Source organism: Podarcis pityusensis, assembly GCF_964106645.2.
Source record: "Podarcis pityusensis genome assembly, chromosome: 13".
Classification (NCBI taxonomy): domain Eukaryota; kingdom Metazoa; phylum Chordata; class Lepidosauria; order Squamata; family Lacertidae; genus Podarcis; species Podarcis pityusensis.
In genome coordinates this window covers 32,998,229-33,021,920 of record NC_138038.1, presented here as the reverse complement: position 1 = coordinate 33,021,920, position 23,692 = coordinate 32,998,229, and the positions used below count along the sequence as shown (strand labels likewise).

Here is a 23,692-nt window from a genome sequence, read left to right as displayed (position 1 = left end):
ATTCAATTAAGGATATGTCCCTTGTTCCCCATAGCAAGATAATAGAATATGATAAATATAAATTTCTTTCACTGACTAATATAGGCTTGCATAGACTAGTTCCATATCTATTTTGAAATCTGTTGTGGTCCATCTTAACAGGGAAAGGAATCTCAGTGATATGCAATAGATTTTGTATTCTTCCTTTATATGTTCCAGAGTTAAAAAAATGTTTTTAACACATAAAAGGGGGTTAATAGGCTTACTAAAAAACAAAAACCAAGCAATTTTGTACACTACCCTGGACTGCATCCACAAATGTGGTTTAAAATACTCTACTATTTCATAAAGCAAACAATGATAAGAATTCAATAATTGTGATTTATAAAATGAGAGATATCTCATTTTATAAATCACAATTTAACAAACAAAACCCTTGCACTCTGAAGCAATATCTCCATACACACACACACACACACACACACACACACACGTTTCCATAAACCTGAATTATTTATAATAAGTCAACTTGAAACCAATGAACCTAAAACAAATCTTGATCAGAGTTGTGCAACTTATACTCTAAGAATAAGGGCTTAGAGAATTTAGCCAAATATTGCATGGCCTGGTTATGTAGGAAAGAATTTGCCTGGTGCCTAAAGATATATAATGACAGTACCAGGTGAGTCACCCTGGGAAGAACACTCCACAAATAGAGAATCATGACAGAAAAGGCCTGTTCTCATGCTGCCACCCTCTGGATTTCTTGTGGAGCAGGCACAGTAAGAAGGGCCTCAGATGATGAGCACACAGTCTGGGTCAGTACATTTGGGGATGTGCAGTCCTTGTGACATTGTGGTTCTGAGTAACTGATGGCTTAATAGGTCAAAACCATTACTTTTATTTGGCCTTGGCAACCAATTGTGCCAGAATTGGTATTATATGCTTAAACTTTCTTGCACTGGTGAGCAACCTGGTTACTGAATTCTACACCAACTGTAGTTTCCAAACCATCTTCAGAGGCAGCCTCAAATTCATAGAGTAAGCAGTATTATAATCACCTGGTACTAAGCACTAAGGCAAACACAGTGACTTGCTGGGTTGTCAACTCTCAAGGCCCCAGAGCTATGGTGGAATCCTCATTAACTTGTGCATCGTGCCCAGTGCCAAATCCCTGAACTGTTCCAACTGAAACAGAGAGGGTACTTCATTATACAACTTTCAGCAATTGCTGAAGTCTCATCTCTTTACCCTGGCTTTCGACACTTGATATGCCAATTTCTAACACCCCCATATTTACTAAATGCTAAGTTGTTTAAAATACTGCTTCATTTGTTGTAACCCACCCCTGAGTGGGAGGACAGATAATGTAATAGAGGCAGCAAGCAAAACCCTTGTGAAGCTACAGACATGGGCAAGCTTCTTGGGACCCTACATCAGTGCCCTCTCTGTCTTCCCAAAGGCTAAGGGGTTCTTTCTCTGGCATTCAGAAGCAAGACAAGAAACAAGTGGCAAAGGAGGGATTTGAGGCTACAGATTAAAAAGACTCAGCAGCTGGGTTGCTACCAATTAGGCCTTGCTCTTCTAAAAGTAAGACTCACTCTGCCTTCCAACTTCATTGATGAGCCCGCCCACCACATTTCCACCACATTTCCTAATTAGAAAATGCCTCCCTCCCCACAAGCTGCGGTATGTGTTGGTAGGTAAAGGTAAAGGGACACCCGACCATTAGGTACAGTCGTGGCTGACTCTGGGGTTGCGGAGTTCATATCACTTTACAGGCAGAGGGAGCCGGCATTTATCCACAGACAGTTTTTTCGGGTCATGTGGCTAGCATGACTAAGCCACTTCTGGCAAACCAGAGCAGCGCAAGGAAATGCCATTTACCTTCCTGCCGGGGCGGTACCTATTTATCTACTTGCTTTCAAACTGCTAGGTTGGCAGGAGCAGGGACTGAGCAATGGGAGCTCACCCTGTCGCGGGGATTCGAACCGCCAACCTTCTGATTGGCAAGTCCTAGGCTCTGTGGTTTAACCCACAGCGCCATCCGCGTCCCTATGTGTTGGTAAGTTGCCTTTAAATCTTCAGCACAGTGCTCCTAATACAAGTTTAAGGATACATGAACGCCAAACTATGATGTTACACGTCTGAAGCCTTGGTGCCTCCCTTATCCAAGCCAAAGTATTATTTGATACTCAACTACGTGGAAGGTGTGGGGGAATCTTCAGATGTAACAAACAAGTTTCCTCCTGCAATTACACAGCGGAACCCCAACGTTGACTTTGTAATTATTTTCCTCTGTCATTACAGCAATGACTATTATTAATTTTGTTGCATGCTGAAACCCCTGTGGAATTCGAACTGGAAAGAAAAAAAGAAAGTTGTTATTTGGTAGATATGCATACAAGAATTTATAACTACCGCTAGGGCTTAGTGGTATTTATACTTCAGAGTTCTGGCCTATTTAAAAACTGAATAAACATTTAAATCAGTCGTTGCAACTGGTGGCATTGAAATGAGGGAATTTTCTGGGGAAAGAATGTCATGTTTCTCAAGTGAAGATTTGCCTTCAAACTCAGGATGGCGACTTTTGTTATGTTGCTGCTGGCACTGCTTCCTGAAATGACATGCAAGACTCACATTGTGAAGTGTCATGTCCATGATCCACACCCTCCACTTCACAAGTATCACCAGTCAGGAGACCTCATCCTTGGTGGCTTAGCTTCTCACAGCTTCATCATTTCCAATGCATTAGCCTTCACTATAGAACCCCCACAGGCATTGCCCGAAGAGCTTGCGTAAGGAGTTGCTCTTTCTTTTATCTCTTTCTGTTTTTCTGAGTTTCTTTCTCTGAATACTGAAAGCCGTGGCATACTGATTTTCAACAAAGAAAAATATAAATAATGCAATTAAGGATATGTTCCTTGTTCCCAAAAACAAAATAATAGATCATAATAAAGATAAATTTCTTTCACTGACTTTTATTGGCTTGCATAGCCTAGCTTCGTATCTATTAATTTTGAAATCTGTTGTCATCCATCTTATCATGGAAATGAATCTCAGTGATGTGTGATGGATTTTGTTTTCTTCATTTATATGTTCCAGAGTTCTTAAAATGTTTTTAACACATAAAAGAGGGCAAAAGTACTAAAAAACAACAACAACCAAGCAAGCAATTTAATACACAACTCTGGACTGCATCCTCAAGTGTGGTTTAAAATACTGTACTATTTCATGATGCAAACATTGATGAGAATGCAATAATTGTGATTTATAAAATGAGATATATCTTTTTGATACAGAGTGCAATTCTTGTTTCAGAGTAGTGACTAAGAATTACCAGCACATTCTAGCCTTGGGATTTGCAGTGAAGGAGATAAATGACAACCCTCAGATCTTACCCAATACCACCTTGGGCTTCCACATATTTGACAGCTATTTCATTGCAAAAGGGACTTATCATGCTACAATGCTGCTAATGTCCAGCCCAAACAGATTGGTCCCCAACTACAAATGCGACATCCATCATCATTTGATAGCAGTCATTGGGGGACTGGACCCCCTAACCTCTCTTCATGCTGCAACAGTCTTGGATATCTATAAAATTCCACAGGTATAATGTGTCCATCTCTGTGCGGAGCATCATGGATTTAAAGTTGTTGTTTTCCTCCCATTGTTGCTTTGTTTGCTATATTTCGCTCTGTGGTTCAGAGGCCAAAATATGTGAACTGGTGTGGTGAATAAAGCATAAGCTTAAATACCACAGCAAGACTCTTATACAGGGGAATCAATTTGAATTTATTGATACAATTTGGGGGAAACCAAATAAATACTTTTTAATTTGCAGAGAGGATAATGATGCAGGCAGTTTCCCAAACAGTCACCAACCTTTTGGGGAAATTTTTACAAAAGTCTCAGCTTTATTGGCCGAGGGAGTTGTAAACGTCATTGCCTCACACATTTAAATATGAGGGTTGATTTTTCTGATGGTGTGCGGTAGGAGTTGAAAATGGCAGCTTTTGGATTGTTCTGCGCAAAAGTGGAGTAAAATATTATGGAGCATAAATCCCATCAAAGAACACTTTGATGAGAATTCATGAGGCTATGGTAAAATTAACCCACCTGCGGCATTTAATATCTACTAGACTGTACTACATAAATTTGATGTTATGCCCACATTGTGTTCACAATAATGCAGGCAGAAAGGTGTATTTATGTCTTTATGAAGGCAGTGTGCATTTGCTAAGGATTTGTGGTGCCATAGAAAAGGCTCAACATGGGCATGCAAAATGTGGGCAGAATGGTGTCTGTGTGCCTTTATGCCAGGAGTACAAGTCCATTTTATAACAGAAGCTGGGAAATCTGTTTTAACTAAAAAATAAAGCTACAGCAATGTAGAGTGCCCAGGGTTTAAATACAGTAGGACACTTCTTTTCTTGGAAACATGGTACCATTTTTCCTCTACTTTATCAACTTAGTGACAGTCATCACCCTCAAATTTTCAGTTTTATTTGGGGGGAGTACCCTATATTGGCTACAGCAACACATATGACTCCAGATGTTTTTCAGTATTATTACTTTCTGCATCGTATTGAGTAATGGAGCAACACAGTCCTTACTCTATAACCCATGAGTTTGTAGTATTGTTTATTCTTTTGGTGTACATTTTAAACTGTTGAATAAAAATGACTTAATATATCCATAAAATCATGTTTATTCTTTCTCTTTTCTGCAATCCCTTTTAGCTCATATATGGCCCTGCTCCAGTCATGGAGGATAAAACTCCAGGCCTTTCCTTCTACCAAATGGTCCCACAGGAAGCCTTGCAGTATGAGGGGATTCTCTCCTTACTTCTGCATTTCAGGTGGACCTGGGTTGGACTCCTTACCATGGATCTTGAGAACAGAGAAAGATTTGTGCAAGCCGTGGTTCCAATGTTTTCTTCTAGTGGCATTTGTTTTGCCTTTATTGAGAGAGTATCCAAATTATCTCTTGTCACTGATCTTAAAGACTTGTTTCAACAGGGTGCAAAAATACATGATAAAGTAATGAGTAGCAAAGCCAATGTGATGATCTTCTATGGAGAATCTTATTCTATGATATTTCTGAGATGGTTTCCGTATTTATCTGAGCAAGAACATGTGAATATTAACCCAAAGGGTACAGTGTGGATAATGACAGCCCAGGTGGAGCTGACTTCTCTCGTTTATCAAAGGACTTGGGATAAAGAAATAATCCACGGGGCTCTGTCCTTCGCAATTCACTCCAATGATATATCAGGATTTCAACAATTTACTGCCAGCAGAAAACCTGCCACCTCAATAGAAGATTATTTCATCGAGGATTTCTGGCAGCAGGCATTTGCCTGTTCATTTCCAGGTACAGTCGCAGAAGATGTGGATGGGGATATCTGCACCGGAGATGAGAACATGGGGACTCTTCCTGGGCCTTTCTTTGAATTGAACATGATTGGCCATAGCTATAGTATCTACATGGCTGTTTATGCCATGGCACATGCTGTTCATGACATGTTCTCATGGAGACTGAAATCAAGAATGTTAAAGCACCAAGGGCAGTTGTCATTTCAAAATCAACAGCCATGGCAGGTAATGAAGCCAATTTTCTCTTCCAGTAGAGCACCATATCATGGGTGTCAAATAGTCCATGACTCATTTAATTAATTATCTCCCTGATTTCTGTTTCTTTTTTTCTGTTCTTTAGTGAGACTATTGCCACTGAATATATTTGTTAGACTGATACACAGTCTCTTCTTCTGATTTTCTTTTTCAAATATAGTTCCATCATTTCCTCAGAGGTGTATTATTTAATAATAGTGCTGGGGATGAGGTTTCCTTTAACCAGAATGGGGAGTTGAAAGTTGGGTTGGATGTTATTAATTGGATTGTTTCCCTAAACCAATCCTTTCATAAAATTAAAATTGGGAGGATGGATCCCCAGACTTCTTCACATCAAGTGTTCACCATCCATGAAGACGCTATAACGTGGCAAAGGCGGTTTAACAAGGTAGGGAGATTTCCAGTTTGGAATGAACATTGACTTCCATACAGTTTGTAAAGATTGTTTCACTTGACCACAATGTTTTTGTGATGTATGAAAAATTCTGGAACTGGTTAGGGAAATTACACTTCATGAATTTATTAACTGGGGCAGTGTTCTAGATTTTATTTATTGAGAAATTGTTGTATGAGCTAAATATATTCATATTTTGTTTCAAACATATATCAAATAATGATCACTAGCTGAGTTCCAAAGTTAGTCATGCACATTGATTTCACTGAGTCAGCTCAGAGCACTCCGTCTTTGAATATCACTTAAGATCGTTTTCATTTGAAACCTTCGAAATTCCATCAATAGGACCAAAGTATATGTAACCTTTATTCATTTTGTTTATGAAATAATCTTCAGCGGCATGGTTGAAATCAGCTCTGAACGAAGTGAGAAAACCAGGTAGAATCACCTCTTTTGTTCCCCATCAAGTGGAAAACTTCATTTCCTGCTTGCCTCTATCAAACCAGATCTTCACTATTTAGCACACTAACTCTGCCCCCTAACTAATGAACAATAAAAAAGGCAATTAGAAGCATTTATTTTTACTTCTTCCCTCCTCAAACAAGGAAATCCATTAGAATGCTTCTCCTGTCCTCTACCTTTCGGTTAAAAAAAAGAAATAAAATTAAGCTCGCTCTTTCTATCTTTCTCTCGCTCTCTCTCTCACTCTTTCTCACAGACACAAACACAAGCTAGGGAAGGGATGATCTATGCAAATTTGCAAAGAGGACCAATCATCTGAAGAACGGATGGGTCTAATTTGCTTATTGTGGGCAGTCAAAACCCTGCCATGAAACTGCTTTTTTCTTGTTGTGCCTTGAGGCTTCTCCTGCTTTACCTTCTAAGAGAGTAAAAGGAGCAGACAATTGCTATGCCTGTCATACTTTAAGGCCTTTCCTTTCATTAAGTATCTTCCCTCTCTGCAGACAAAGTTGGAATCTGCTGCTCGTGGTTTTTATTACTGGATGTTAGACATGAACATCTAGAAAACATCTCAGTTACAGAAAATGTATTAATGTGATTGTGGGTGACAGGAGAAAGCCTGAACCATTCTTGGTGATTGGGGTGGGAGTTATATTCTTCTCAGGTCTCGGCCCATTTTTCTAGTAACAGGAGTCAACTCTACTGGAACCATAAAGATTCCCAGCTCTATATTTTCCTTTGTTTCATGGGTTAGGCAAGGCCTATTTCTGTATGCAGTGAGAGGTGCAGTCCTGGTTCAAGCAAGAAAATGAAGGAGGGGGAGCCATTTTGTTGCTACGATTGCACTCCCTGTCCAGAAGGGAAGATTTCAGACCAGATGGGTAAGCAATATCACATACAGAAATAGGAAGCAGATGGCCAGTGATTTAGAGGAATGGGAATAAACATAAATATATGCATGCAATATGGTTACCGGTTTTATTGTTTAAAAAAAAGGAAGAAGAAAGATTTACTTATTGAATTTATATACCGCCCTATAACCAAAGGTCTCTTTCTTTTTTCCTTTTACTTTTTTAAAAAAATTCCCTATCGCTTTGTATTTTTAAGAAATATCTCAAAGCGTTTTACAGCATATTAAATCAATAAAAGGATTCCAGGTGGAATCCTTTCCAGGTGGAAAGGGCCTTGTAGGGAGCGGCCTTCACGCCTCATGCCTTCTTCACCCTCTGTCCTTTTCTCCTCCAACTGCTGGAGGGAGAGAGAGAGAGGTATGACATCAAAAGAGAGCACAATGTATTCATTGAGAAGAAGGGTTACATTTTAATTCACCTTAGATTAAGAATTTTTTTAAAGAAAAGGCATAAAGTGTAAAGAAAAAGAAAAACCACAGAATTTTTTTAAGGAAATGTATTGAATATCCATGATAAACTGCTTGGCAGATGAAAATCAGCACCTGGTGTAACATTGTCCTCGGTAAAGCACTACATTTGAGGCTTTATTGTATATATTAAAAAATGCCCAATTCTCATAGATTAATCATTGCTTAGAGTCTGTTGGGATGACAGGACTACGTAAACTTTAATCTATGCCAGATTAGCGTGGATTGTATTGTTTGGGACACCAATATAAACCTCATAACTCATTGCTTCTTCAGATATGAATGACTGTTTTAAATGTCCAGATGAATACTATCCCAACAAAAAACAGGATTTATGTATTCTGAAGGAAATCAGCTTCTTGTCTTATGAAGAACCTTTGGGGATCAGTATAGCCTCTTTTTCGCTTTCCTCTTCAATCATCACAGCTCTGGTGCTAGGGACATTTCTGAAGCACCACAACACTCCCATTGTCAAAGCCAACAACCGGGATCTTACCTACATGCTCCTCCTCTCCCTCCTGCTCTGCTTCCTTTGTGCATTGCTATTCATTGGACAGCCTCAGAAGGTGACATGTCTTCTGCGACAACCTGTTTTTGGCATCATCTTCTCAGTGGCTGTTTCTTGTGTGCTGGCAAAAACGATCACAGTGATTCTGGCATTCATGGCCACCAAACCAGGATCCAGGATGAGGAAATGGGTGGGGAAGAGACTGGCCAACTCCATCGTGATTTCCTGCTCCTTTATTCAAGCAACCATTTGTATTATGTGGTTGGCATTTTCTCCCCCATTCCCAGATGTCGATAAGCACTCAACTTATGGAGAAATTGTTCTAGAATGCAATGAGGGTTCTGTAACTATGTTTTACTGTGTCCTGGGTTACATGGGCTTTCTGGCTGTGGCCAGTTTCAGTGTGGCTTTCCTTGCCAGGAAGTAGCCTGACAGTTTCAATGAAGCCAAGTTCATCACTTTCAGCATGTTGGTTTTTTGCAGTGTTTGGTTATCCTTTATTCCCTCCTACCTGAGCACTAAAGGAAAATATATGGTAGCTGTGGAGATCTTTTCTATCCTAGCCTCCAGTGCTGGGGTGCTGGGGTGCATCTTTTCCCCTAAATGTTATATCATTGTTTTAAGGCCTGGACTGAATGATAGGGAACAACTGATAAGACGAAAGGCTGGATGAATGTGCGGGTGGGTTTTGCTCTAGTCTGCACAACCAATGGATATTTGTTTTTTTGGGTGTTTATGAATTATTTTCTTGGTAAATTCGTTCTATTTCAATTTTCTTTGGACCTCTCTATCTTTTAAACATATATAGACACTCTCTTTCCTAAAATACAAAACGGTTGCAGTCTGTAGCAAGATCTCCTTATGTATAAACATGTGGCCATACACTTGAATTATTTAGCGCAAGTCATCTCGAAACCCAAGGACCTAAAACACATCTTGATCAGAGTTGTGCAACTTATACTCTAAGAGTAAGGGCTTAGAGACTTCAGCCAAATATTGCACGGCATGATTATATAGGATTTTGCCTGGTGCCTAAAGATATATAATAATGGTACCAGGTGAGCCACCCTGGGGAGAGGACTCCACAATCTGGGAACCACAGCAGAAAAGGCCTGTTCTCATGTTGCCACCTTCTGGACCTCTTGTGGAGCAGGCACAGGAAGAAGGGCCTCAGATGATGAGCACATGGTCTGGGTCAGTTCATTTGGGGAGGGGCAGTCCTTTTGACATTGTGGTTCTGAGCAACTGAAGGCTTAATAGGTCAAAACCATTACTTTTATTTGGCCTGGGAAAACAGGGTAATTGTGCCAGGATTGGTATTATATGCTCAAACTTTGCAAGAAAGTTTCTTGCACCAGTGAGAAACCTGGGTACTGAATTCTACACCAGCTGTAGTTTCCAAACCATCTTCAGAGGCAGCCCCACATATAAGACTTTGCAATAATCTAACTTACAAGTTACCGAAGCATAGACGAATTACATTAGGCCTTACTTGTCCAGCCACCAAGACCACCTGAGCTTCAAGTGACAGCAGTGAATTGATAATTATTCCCAGGTTGTGTACAGTTCCCTTCAGAGGGAGTGTAACAATCAAGAGCAGGCCACCTTCAATCCATACAGTCTAAGGAGCCCCCCGCTAATGTCCTGCAATGGTAGATATGCCATACACTAGCTCTTCAAATACACTAAGAATTGCATTACATGGTAAAGAAATATGGGCCATAAAGGCTGCAGATTAGAAGAAACCCAGAAGATCTCAAATTCATAGAGTAAGCAGTAGTATAATCACCTGGTGCTAAGCACTAAGGCAAACACAGTGACTTGCTGGGTTGTCAACTCTCAAGGCTCCAGAGCTCTGGTGGAATCCTCATTAACTTGTGCATGGTGCCCCGTGCCCAGAACAGTTCCAACTGAAACAGAGAGGGTACTTCATTATACAATTTTCAGCAGTTGCTGGTATCATCTCTTTACCCTGGCTTTCAACACTTGATATGCCAATTTCTATCACCCCCATATTTACTAAATGCTAAGTTGTTTAAAATACTGCTTCATTTGTTGTAACCCACCCCTGAGTGGGAGGACAGATAATGTAATAGAGGCAGCAAGCAAAACCCTTGTGAAGCTACAGACATGGGCAAGCTTCTTGGGACCCTACATCAGTGCCCTCTCTGTCTTCCCAAAGGCTAAGGGGTTCTTTCTCTGGCATTCAGAAGCAAGACAAGAAACAAGTGGCAAAGGAGGGGTTTGAGGCTACAGATTGAAAGGACTCAGCAGCTGGGTTGCTACCAATTAGGCCTTGCTCTTCTAAAAGTAAGACTCACTCTGCCTTCCAACTTCATTGATGAGCCCGCCCACCACATTTCCACCACATTTCCTAATTAGAAAATTCCTCCCTCCCCAAAAGCTGGGGTATGTGTTGGTAGGTAAAGGTAAAGGGACCCCTGACCATTAGGTCCAGTCGCGGCTGACTCTGGGGTTGCGGAGTTCATATCACTTTACAGGCAGAGGGAGCTGGTATTTATCCACAGACAGTTTTTTCGGGTCATGTGGCCAGCATGACTAAGCCACTTCTGGCAAACCAGAGCATCTCATGGAAACGCCGTTTACCTTCCCGCCGGGGCGGTACCTATTTATCTACTTGCTTTCAAAGTGCGAGGTTGGCAGGAGCAGGGACCGAGCAACTGGAACTCACCCTGTCGCGGGGATTCGAACCGCCTACCTTCTGATCGGCAAGTCATAGGCTCTGTGGTTTAACCCACAGCGCCACCCACGTCCCTATGGGTTGGTAAGTTGCCTTTAAATCTTCAGCACAGTGCTCCTAATACAAGTTTAAGGGTACATGAACGCCAAACTATGATGTTATACGTCTGAAGCCTTGGTGCCTCCCTCATCCAAGCCAAAGTATTATTTGATACTCAACTACGTGGAAGGTGTGGGGGAATCTTCAGATGTAACAAACAAGTTTCCTCCTGCAATTACACAGAGAAACCCCAACGTTGACTTTGTAATTATTTTGCTCTGTCATTACAGCAATGACTATTATTAATTTTGTTGCACGCTGAACCCCCTGTGGAATTCGAATAGGAAATAAAAAAAGAAAGTTGTTATTTGGTAAATATACACACAAGAATTCATAACTACCGCTAGGGCTTAGTGGTATTTATACTTCAGAGTTCTGGTCTATTTAAAAACCGAATAAACATTTAAACCAGCCTTTGCAACTGGTGACATTGAAATAAGGGAGTTTTCTGTGGAAAGAGTGTCATGTTTCTCAAGTGAAGATTTGCCTTCACACTCAGGATGGCGACTTTGCTTATGTTGCTGCTGGCACTGCTTCCTGAAATGTCATGCAAGACTCACATTGTGAAGTGTCATGTCCATGATCCACACCCTCCACTTCACAAGTATCACCGGTCAGGAGACCTCATCCTTGGTGGCTTAGCTTCTCACAGCTTCATCATTTCTAATGCATTAGCCTTCACTAAAGAACCCCCACAGGCATTGCCTGAAGAGCTTGCGTAAGGAGTTGCTCTTTCTTTTATCTCTTTCTGTTTTTCTTAGCTTCTTTCTCTGAATATTGAAAGCTAGGGCATATGGATTTTTGAAGATAGAAAGCATAAAGAATTCAATTAAGGATATGTCCCTTGTTCCCCATAGCAAGATAATAGAATATGATAAATATAAATTTCTTTCACTGACTAATATAGGCTTGCATAGACTAGTTCCATATCTATTTTGAAATCTGTTGTGGTCCACCTTAACAGGGAAAGGAATCTCAGTGATATGCAATAGATTTTGTATTCTTCCTTTATATGTTCCAGAGTTAAAAAAATGTTTTTAACACATAAAAGGGGGTTAATAGGCTTACTAAAAAACAAAAACCAAGCAATTTTGTACACAACCTGGACTGCATCCACAAATGTGGTTTAAAATACTCTACTATTTCATAAAGCAAACAATGATAAGAATTCAATAATTGTGATTTATAAAATGAGAGATATCTTTTTGATACAGAATGTAATTCGTATTTCAGAGTAGTGACTAAGAATTACCAGCACATCCTAGCCTTGGAATTTGCAGTGAAGGAGATCAATGACAACCCTCAGATCTTACCCAATACCACCTTGGGCTTCCACATATTTGACAGCTATTTCATTGCAAAAGGGACCTATCATGCTACAATGCTGCTAATGTCCAGCCCAAACAGATTGGTCCCCAACTACAAATGCGACATCCATCATCATTTGATAGCAGTCATTGGGGGACTGGACCCCCTAACCTCTCTTCATGCTGCAACAGTCTTGGATATCTATAAAATTCCACAGGTATAATGTGTCCATCTCTGTGCGGAGCATCATGGATTTAAAGTTGTTGTTTTACTTTCATGGTTGCATTGCCTGCCATATTTCACCTTGTGGTGCAGAGGCCAAAATATGTGAACTGGTGTGGTGAATACAGCATAAGCTTCAATACCACAGCAAGACTCTTATACAGGGTATACGATTTTGAATTTATTGATACAATTTGGAAAACACACACGAAATAAATACTTTTTATTTGAAGAGAGACCAATTATGCAGGTTGATTTTCATTCAGTCACCAATCTTTTGGGGTGAAATGTACAAAAGTCTCACGGTTGTAAACATCATTGCCTCACAAATTTAATACAAGGAGATTGAAATGATGGTGATTGAGTGGGAGTTGAAAACGGCAGCTTTCGGATTGTGCTTCTCAGAAGTGGAGTGACAAGTTATGGAGCATAAATCCCATCAAAGGAAAATTTAGATGCGAATTCATGGGACTATGCTAAAATTAACCCACATTTGGTATCGAATATCTACCAGACTCTACTACATGAAGTTGATGTTATGCCCACATTGTGTTCGCAGCAATGAAGGAAGAAGGGTGTATGTATGTCTTTATGAAGGAAATTTGCATTTACTAATGATTTGTGGTGCCGTAGCATAGGATCAACATGGGCATGCAAAATGTTGGCAGAAGGGTGTCTGTGTGTCTTTATGCCGGGAGTACAAGCCCATGTTATAACAGAAGCTGGTAAATGTGTTTTGACTGAAAAAGAAAGCTACAAAAATGTAGAGTGTCCAGGGTTTAAATACAGCAGGACACTTATTTTCTTGGAAACATGGTACCTTTCTTGTTCTTCTTTATAGTGACAGTCTTCAACCTCCAATTTTCACTTTTATTTGTTGGGTACGCTTAATTGGCAACAGTAACACAAAAGGCTCAAGAAGTATTTCAGTATTATTTTCAGCATCTTGTATTGAGTGATGGTGCAACATTGTCCTTACTCAAAAGGTAACTTAAATGTTGAATAAAAATGACTGAATATATTCATAAAACTATTCCTATTCTTTCTTTTTCTTCTGCAATCCATTTTAGCTCATATATAGTCCGGCTCCAGTCATGGAGGATAAAACTCCAGGCCTTTCCTTCTACCAAATGGTCCCACAGGAAGCCCTTCAGTATAAGGGGATTCTCTCCTTACTTCTGCATTTCAGGTGGACCTGGGTTGGACTTTTTACTATGGATCTTGAGAACGGAGAAAGATTTCTGCAAGCCGTGGTTCCAATGTTTACTTCTAGTGGCATTTGTTTTGCCTTTATTGAGAGAGTATCCAAATTATCTCTTGTCACTGATCTTAAAGACTTAATACAGCAGGGTGCAAAAATATATGATAAAGTAATGAGTAGCAAAGTCAATGTGATAGTCCTCTATGGGGAATCTTATTCTATGATATTTCTGAGATGGCTTCCATATTTATCTGAGCAAGAACATGTGAAAAGTAATCCAAAGGGTACAGTGTGGATAATGACAGCCCAGGTGGAGCTGACTTCTCTCGTTTATCAAAGGACTTGGGATAAAGAAATAATCCACGGGGCTCTGTCCTTCGCAATTCACTCCAATTATATATCAGGATTTCAACAATTTACTGCCAGCAGAAAACCTGCCACCTCAAAAGAAGATTATTTCATCAAGGATTTCTGGCAGCAGGCATTTGCCTGTTCATTTCCAAGTACAGGTGCAGAAGATATGGATGGGGATATCTGCACCGGAGCTGAGAACGTGGGGACTCTTCCTGGGCCTTTCTTCGAATTGAACATGGTTGGCCACAGCTACAGTATCTACATGGCTATTTATGCCATGGCACATGCCGTTCATGACATGTTCTCATGGAGACTCAAATCAAGAATGTTAAAGGACCAAGGGCAGTTGTCATTTCAAAATCAACAGCCATGGCAGGTAATGAAGCCAATTTTCTCTTCCAGTAGAGCACCGTATCATGGGTGCTGAAATAGTCCATGGTTTGTTCAATAAATTATCTCCCTGATTTTTGTTTGTTCTTCTTTGATTCTGTTGCCACTGAATATATTTGTTAGACTGATACACATCCTCTTCTTCTGATTTCCTTTTTCAAATATAGTTCCATCATTTCCTCAGAGGTGTATTATTTAATAATAGTGCTGGAGATGAGGTTTCCTTTAACCAGAATGGGGAGTTGAAAGTTGGGTTGGATGTTATTAATTGGATTGTTTCCCTAAACCAATCCTTTCATAAAATTAAAGTTGGGAGGATGGATCCCCAGGCTTCTTCACATCAAGTGTTCACCATCCATGAAGACGCTATAACATGGCAAAGGCGGTTTAACAAGGTAGGAAGAGATCCAGTTTGGAATGAACATTGACTTCAGTACTGTTTGTAAACATCATTTCACTTAACCACAATGATTTTGTGATGTGTGAAAAAATCTTGAGCTGGTCAGGGAAATTACACTTCATGAACTTATTCACTGTGGTAGTGTTACAGATTATTATTTTAAGAATTATTATTTTTTTGAGAAATTGATAGATGAACTAAATATATTCATCTTTTGCTTTGAATATATGTCAAATGATGATCTTTGGTTGAGATCCAAAGTTTGTCATGCACATTGATTTCATTGTATCAGTTCAGAGCACTCCATCTTTGAATATCACTTAAGATCATTTTCATTCAAAACATTCAAAATTCCATCAGAAAGACCAAAGTACAGTAGTACCTCGGGTTACAAACCTCGCCCCAGGTTGAGAACCGAAATCATGTGCCGCGTTGCAGCGTCAGTAGGAGGCCCCATTAGCGAAAGCGGACCACAGGTTAAGAACGGACGTTAGGAACAAATTAAGTTCATAACCGGAGGTACCCCTGTGTATGTAACCTTTATTCATTTTATTTACGAAATAATCTTTGGCAGCGTGGTTGAAACCAGCTCTATGAAAAGGAGGAAGTGAGAAAACCAGGTAGAATCTCCTCTTTTGTTCCCCACCTTTCCATCAGGTGGAAAACATTATTTCTTGCTTGCCTCTATCAAACCAGAACTTCACTATTTAGAACACTAGCTCTATCATCTTCCTAATGCCCAATGAAAAAGGCAATTAGAAGCATTTCTTTTTACTTCTTTCCTTCTCAAACAAGAAACCGATTTAGAATTCTTCTCCTGTCCTGTACCTTTTGGTTAAAAGGCGTGAGCTAACACCCCAGAGGACAGGATCACACTTCAAAACGACCTTGACAGATTAGAGAACTGGGCAAAAAAAAACAAGATGAATTTTAACAGGAAGAAATGTAAAGTATTGCACTTGGGGGGGAAAAATGAGAGGCACAAATACAAGATGGGTGACACCTGGCTTGAGAGCAGGACATGTGAAAAGGATCTAGGAGTCTTGGTTGACCACAAACTTGACATGAGCCAACAGTGTGACGAGGCAGCTAAAAAAGCCAAGGCAATTCTGGGCTGCATCAATAGGAGTATAGCATCTAGATCAAGGGAAGTAATAGTGCCACTGTATTCTGCTCTGGTCAGACCTCACCTGGAGTACTGTGTCCAGTTCTAGGCACCACAATTCAAGAAGGACACTGACAAACTGGAACGTGTCCAGAGGAGGGCAACCAAAATGGTCAAAGGCCTGGAAACGATGCCTAATGAGAAACGGCTAAGGGAGCTGGGCATGTTTAGCCTGGAGAAGAGGAGGTTAAGGGGTTATATGATAGCCATGTTCAAATATATAAAAGGATGTCACATAGAGGAGGGAGAAAGGTTGTTTTCTGCTGCTCCAGAGAAGCGGACACGGAGCAATGGATCCAAACTACAAGAAAGAAGATGCCACCTAAACATTAGGAAGAACTTTCTGACAATAAGAGCTGTTCGACAGTGGAATTTGCTGCCAAGGAGTGTGGTGGAGTCTCCTTCTTTAGAGGTCTTTAAGCAGAGGCTTGACAACCATATGTCAGGAGTGCTCTGGTGGTGTTTCCTGCTTGGCAGGGGGTTGGACTCGATGGCCCTTGTGGTCTCTTCCAACTTTATGATTCTATGATTCTATAAAAAAGGAAATACAGTCAGTCTCTTTCTCTCTCTCTCTCTCTCTCTCTCTCTCTCTCTCACACACACACAGACAAACAGAGAGAGAAACACAAGCTAGGGATGGGATGATCTATGCAAATTTGCAAAGAGCAACCATCATATGAAGAATGGATGGTTCTGATTTGCTTATGGTGAGCAGTCAAAAGCCGGCCCTGCAACTGCTTTTTTGTTTGTTTTTGTGCCTTTGAGGCTTCTCCTGCTTTACCTTCTAAGAGAGTAAAAGGAGCAGACAATTGCTATGCCTGTCATACTTTAAGGCCTTTCCTTTCATTGTGTCTTCCCTCTCTGCAGACAAAGTTGGAATCTGCTGCTCGTGGTTTTTATTACTGGATGTTAGACATGAACATCTAGAAAACATCTCAGTTACAGAAAATGCATTCATATGATTGTGGGTGACAGGAGAAAGCCTGAACCATCCTTGGTGATTGGGGAGGGAGTTGGAATCTTGTCAGGTCTCTGCTCACTTTGCCAATAATAGGGGTCTTCTCTACAGGAACCATAAAGATTCCCAGCTCTATATTTTCTTTTGTTTCATGGATTAGGCAAGGCCTATTTCTGTATGCAGTGAGAGTTGCAGCCCTGGTTCAAGCAAGAAAATGAAGGAGGGGGAGCCATTTTGTTGCTACGATTGCACTCCCTGTCCAGAAGAGAAGATTTCAGACCAGATGGGTAAGCAATATCACATACAGAAATAGGAAGCAGATGGCCAGTAATTCAGAGGAAGGGGAATAAGCATAAATATATGCATACAATATGGTTACAGGTATTATTTTTTTTGGGGGGGGGGAATGGTAAATCTGAGTGATGCAGAGGGCCTTGTTGAAGATGCAAAAATCCAACCTGGTTTCCTTGGTGGAATAATTTGACCTTGTGCTGAATGTGAGCTGATCAGTCCGCAGCCTCCTTGCCTCATCTTCATCCCGTGATCTCAGAACAGGCAAAAAGAGGGGTTGGTTTTACCTGTCTTCCTTGTATGAGTTTCTGTGTTTATAAACAATCTCCTCCTTGAAGTCTCATTCAGATCCACAAATGCAGCATGGCTAATAGTTTATCTGCTCAACAATAGGGAAATTGAGATGGGCTTGCAAGATTATGGCCTCTGTGGTTGATATTCACCTTCCCCAATCCTGTTGTCTCGTAATAGGAGAAAAAGGGGTTTGGCTTCTGGAAACTCTGTTTATATAAAATACACAATCACATATAAAAATTTTACATTTATACACACACACACACACACACACACACACACACATTTTCCTTCTGACATACCCTGCCTCTCAGCCTCTGGGTTCTCACCTAGGATCCATACAAACTCTCAGCTCAACTAAAAAAGTCTAGCAATGAGAAGAGTTCCTGGAAACAGTGGACATCACCCTAGCCTCTTGTTTCTTATGGGCAGGCACGGGGGAATTGGTTCTTCCTCAGGCTGCCCTCCCCTGTGTCCCATTCAGCTGCACACCCACTTCCAGGAGCAACAGGTTTGTTGAGTTTCCCAGGTGGTCCAAAGGGTGGGGAAAGGGACCTCTTCACTCGCACTGCATTGATTGACTGACTGATTGATTGATTGATTGAATGAATGAATCTGTACACCCCCCTATACCCAGAGGTCTCTTTCTTTCTTTCTTTCTTTCTTTCTTTCTTTCTTTCTTTCTTTCTTTTATTTTTCTGCACCGCTTTATATTTTTAAGAAAAATCTCAAAACGCTATACAGCTTATTAAATCAATAAAACATAAATAAAACAATCTGAACAAAGTCAAATATAGAGTATGAAGTCAAAGAAACATAACAGAAAACTAAAATATTATCTTAATGATTTCAAAGAAAACATTTCAAAGGAGGTCAACTACAGAATACATATTTAACACAGCTGAGTGAATGTGGACCCCACCTCCTAGGCCAGGTGGAAAGGGCCTTGCAGGAAGCAGCCTTCTTGCCTTCATCACCCTCTGTCCTTTTCCCCTCCAGCTGCTGGAGGGAGAGAGAGAGAGGTGTGACATCATGAGAGAGCACAATGTATTAGTTGAGAAGAAAGTTTACATTTTAATTCACTTTAGATTAAGATTTTTTTTTAATGGCATAAAGAGTAAACAAAACAAAAAAGTGCAGAATGCTTTATTGAAATCTCTTGAACGTTCATGATAAACTGCCTTGGCAGAGGAAAATCAGGACCTGGTGTAACATTGTCCTTGGTAAAGCCCTACATTTGAGGTTTTGTTGTATATATTCCAAAATGCCCAAATCTCATAGATTAATCATTCTTAGAGTCTGTTGGGATGACAGGACTACATAAACTTTAATGTGTGCAAGATTAGCATGGATTGTATGGTTTGGGACACCAATATAAACCTGATAACTCATTGCTTCTTCTTCAGATATGAATGACTGTTTTAAATGTCCAGATGAATATTATCCCAACAATAAACAGGATTTATGTATTCTGAAGGAAATCAGCTTCTTGTCTTATGAAGAACCTTTGGGGATCAGTTTAGTCTCTTTTTCGCTTTCCTCTTCAATCATCGCTGCTCTGGTGCTAGGGACGTTTCTGAAGCACCACAACACTCCCATTGTCAAAGCCAACAACCGGGACCTCACCTACATGCTCCTCCTCTCCCTCCTGCTCTGCTTCCTTTGTGCATTGCTATTCATTGGACAGCCTCAGAAGGTGACATGTCTTCTACGACAACCTGTTTTTGGCATCATCTTCTCAGTGGCTGTTTCTTGTGTGCTGGCAAAAACCATCACAGTAGTTCTGGCTTTCATGGCCACCAAACCAGGATCCAGGATGAGGAAATGGGTGGGGAAGAGACTGGCCAAGTCCATTGTGATTTCCTGCTCCTTTATTCAAGCAACCATTTGTATTATGTGGTTGGCATTTTCTCCTCCTTTCCCAGATGTCGATAAGCACTCTATTTATGGAGAAATTGTTCTAGAATGCAATGAGGGTTCTGTAACTATGTTTTACTGTGTCCTGGGTTACATGGGCTTTCTGGCTGTGGCCAGTTTCAGTGTGGCTTTCCTTGCCAGGAAGTTGCCTGACAGTTTCAATGAAGCCAAGTTCATCACTTTCAGCATGTTGGTCTTTTGCAGTGTTTGGTTATCCTTTATTCCCTCCTACCTGAGCACTAAAGGAAAATATATGGTAGCTGTGGAGATCTTTTCTATCCTAGCCTCCAGTGCTGGGGTGCTGGGGTGCATCTTTTCCCCTAAATGTTATATCATTGTTTTAAGGCCCAAACTGAATGATAAGGAACAGCTTATAAGACGAAAGGCTGGATGAATGTGTGGGTGTGTATTGCTCTAGTCTGCACAACCAATGGATATTTGTTATTTTGGGTGTTTATGAATTATTTTCTTGGTAAATTTGTTCTATTTCAATTTTCTTGGACCTCTCTATCTTTTAAACATAAAAACAAAACCCTTGCACTCTGAAGCAATCTCTCTCTCTCTCTCTATATATATATATATATGTACACACACACACACACACACACACACACACACATGTTTCCATAAATCTGAATTATTTATAATAAGTCAACTTGAAACCCATGAACCTAAAACAAATCTTGATCAGAGTTGTGCAACTTATACTCTAAGAATAAGGGCTTAGAGAATTTAGCCAAATATTGCATGGCCTGGTTATGTAGGAAAGAATTTGCCTGGTGCCTAAAGATATATAATGACAGTACCAGGTGAGTCACCCTGGGAAGAACACTCCACAAATAGAGAATCATGACAGAAAAGGCCTGTTCTCATGTTGCCACCCTCTGGATTTCTTGTGGAGCAGGCACAGTAAGAAGGGCCTCAGATGATGAGCACACAGTCTGGGTCAGTACATTTGGGGATGTGCAGTCCTTGTGACATTGTGGTTCTGAGTAACTGATGGCTTAATAGGTCAAAACCATTACTTTTATTTGGCCTTGGCAACCAATTGTGCCAGAATTGGTATTATATGCTTAAACTTTCTTGCACTGGTGAGCAACCTGGTTACTGAATTCTACACCAACTGTAGTTTCCAAACCATCTTCAGAGGCAGCCTCAAATTCATAGAGTAAGCAGTATTATAATCACCTGGTACTAAGCACTAAGGCAAACACAGTGACTTGCTGGGTTGTCAACTCTCAAGGCCCCAGAGCTATGGTGGAATCCTCATTAACTTGTGCATCGTGCCCAGTGCCAAATCCCTGAACTGTTCCAACTGAAACAGAGAGGGTACTTCATTATACAACTTTCAGCAATTGCTGAAGTCTCATCTCTTTACCCTGGCTTTAACCCTTGATATGCCAATTTCTAACACCCCCATATTTACTAAATGCTAAGTTGTTTAAAATACTGCTTCATTTGTTGTAACCCACCCCTGAGTGGGAGGACAGATAATGTAATAGAGGCAGCAAGCAAAACCCTTGTGAAGCTACAGACATGGGCAAGCTTCTTGGGACCCTACATCAGTGCCCTCTCTGTCTTCCCAAAGGCTAAGGGGTTCTTTCTCTGGCATTCAGAAGCAAGACAAGAAACAAGTGGCAAAGGAGGGATTTGAGGCTACAGATTAAAAAGACTCAGCAGCTGGGTTGCTACCAATTAGGCCTTGCTCTTCTAAAAGTAAGACTCACTCTGCCTTCCAACTTCATTGATGAGCCCGCCCACCACATTTCCACCACATTTCCTAATTAGAAAATGCCTCCCTCCCCACAAGCTGCGGTATGTGTTGGTAGGTAAAGGTAAAGGGACACCCGACCATTAGGTACAGTCGTGGCTGACTCTGGGGTTGCGGAGTTCATATCACTTTACAGGCAGAGGGAGCCGGCATTTATCCACAGACAGTTTTTTCGGGTCATGTGGCCAGCATGACTAAGTCACTTCTGGCAAACCAGAGCAGCGCAAGGAAATGCCATTTACCTTACTGCCGGGGCGGTACCTATTTATCTACTTGCTTTCAAACTGCTAGGTTGGCAGGAGCAGGGACTGAGCAATGGGAGCTCACCCTGTCGCGGGGATTCGAACCGCCAACCTTCTGATCGGCAAGTCCTAGGCTCTGTGGTTTAACCCACAGCGCCATCCGCGTCCCTATGTGTTGGTAAGTTGCCTTTAAATCTTCAGCACAGTGCTCCTAATACAAGTTTAAGGATACATTAACGCCAAACTATGATGTTACACGTCTGAAGCCTTGGTGCCTCCCTTATCCAAGCCAAAGTATTATTTGATACTCAACTACGTGGAAGGTGTGGGGGAATCTTCAGATGTAACAAACAAGTTTCCTCCTGCAATTACACAGAGAAACCCCAACGTTGACTTTGTAATTATTTTCCTCTGTCATTACAGCAATGACTATTATTAATTTTGTTGCATGCTGAAACCCCTGTGGAATTCGAACTGGAAAGAAAAAAAGAAAGTTGTTATTTGGTAAATATGCATACAAGAATTTATAACTACCGCTAGGGCTTAGTGGTATTTATACTTCAGAGTTCTGGCCTATTTAAAAACTGAATAAACATTTAAATCAGTCGTTGCAACTGGTGACATTGAAATGAGGGAATTTTCTGGGGAAAGAATGTCATGTTTCTCAAGTGAAGATTTGCCTTCAAACTCAGGATGGCGACTTTTGTTATGTTGCTGCTGGCACTGCTTCCTGAAATGACATGCAAGACTCACATTGTGAAGTGTCATGTCCATGATCCACACCCTCCACTTCACAAGTATCACCAGTCAGGAGACCTCATCCTTGGTGGCTTAGCTTCTCACAGCTTCATCATTTCCAATGCATTAGCCTTCACTATAGAACCCCCACAGGCATTGCCCGAAGAGCTTGCGTAAGGAGTTGCTCTTTCTTTTATCTCTTTCTGTTTTTCTTAGTTTCTTTCTCTGAATACTGAAAGCTGTGGCATACTGATTTTCAACAAAGAAAAATATAAATAATGCAATTAAGGATATGTTCCTTGTTCCCAATAACAAGATAATAGAACATAATAAAGATAAATTTCTTTCACTGACTTTTATTGGCTTAGCTTCATATCTATTAATTTTGAAATCTGTTGTCATCCATCTTATCATGGAAATGAATCTCAGTGATGTGTGATGGATTTTGTTTTCTTCATTTATATGTTCCAGAGTTAAAAAAATGTTTTTAACACATAAAAGAGGGCAAAAGTACTAAAAAACAACAACAACCAAGCAAGCAATTTAATACACAACTCTGGACTGCATCCTCAAGTGTGGTTTAAAATACTGTACTATTTCATGATGCAAACATTGATGAGAATGCAATAATTGTGATTTATAAAATGAGATATATCTTTTTGATACAGAGTGCAATTCTTGTTTCAGAGTAGTGACTAAGAATTACCAGCACATTCTAGCCTTGGGATTTGCAGTGAAGGAGATAAATGACAACCCTCAGATCTTACCCAATACCACCTTGGGCTTCCACATATTTGACAGCTATTTCATTGCAAAAGGGACTTATCATGCTACAATGCTGCTAACGTCCAGCCCAAACAGATTGGTCCCCAACTACAAATGCGACATCCATCATCATTTGATAGCAGTCATTGGGGGACTGGACCCCCTAACCTCTCTTCATGCTGCAACAGTCTTGGATATCTATAAAATTCCACAGGTATAATGTGTCCATCTCTGTACTGAGCATCATGGATTTAAAGTTGTTGTTTTCCTCCCATTGTTGCTTTGTTTGCTATATTTCGCTCTGTGGTTCAGAGGCCAAAATATGTGAACTGGTGTGGTGAATAAAGCATAAGCTTAAATACCACAGCAAGACTCTTATACAGGGGAAGCAATTTGAATTTATTGATACAATTTGGGGGAAACCAAATAAATACTTTTTAATTTGCAGAGAGGATAATGATGCAGGCAGTTTCCCAAACAGTCACCAACCTTTTGGGGAAATTTTTACAAAAGTCTCAG

At 40.6% G+C, this 23,692-nt stretch overlaps 1 protein-coding gene and 1 long non-coding RNA gene across 2 annotated transcripts; one reads left to right on the top strand and one right to left on the bottom strand.

Moving 5' to 3' along the window:
• Nucleotides 1-3,359: 3,359 nt before the first annotated feature.
• Nucleotides 3,360-7,500, top strand: LOC308461297 (vomeronasal type-2 receptor 26-like). Its single transcript, XM_080978091.1, has 2 exons — nucleotides 3,360-3,592; nucleotides 4,725-7,500. The coding sequence occupies exons 1-2, from the start codon at nucleotides 3,449-3,451 to the stop codon at nucleotides 5,658-5,660; spliced, it is 1,080 nt and encodes a 359-aa protein (XP_080834217.1). The 5' UTR covers nucleotides 3,360-3,448; the 3' UTR covers nucleotides 5,661-7,500.
• Nucleotides 7,501-17,096: 9,596 nt separating this feature from the next.
• On the bottom strand, nucleotides 17,097-19,675 carry LOC308461302. The gene is made up of 3 exons (XR_013978865.1): nucleotides 18,906-19,675; nucleotides 18,663-18,742; nucleotides 17,097-17,946 (listed from the first exon to the last, which is right to left on the bottom strand). It is a non-coding gene; the product is annotated as an uncharacterized lncRNA (long non-coding RNA).
• Nucleotides 19,676-23,692: the final 4,017 nt, after the last annotated feature.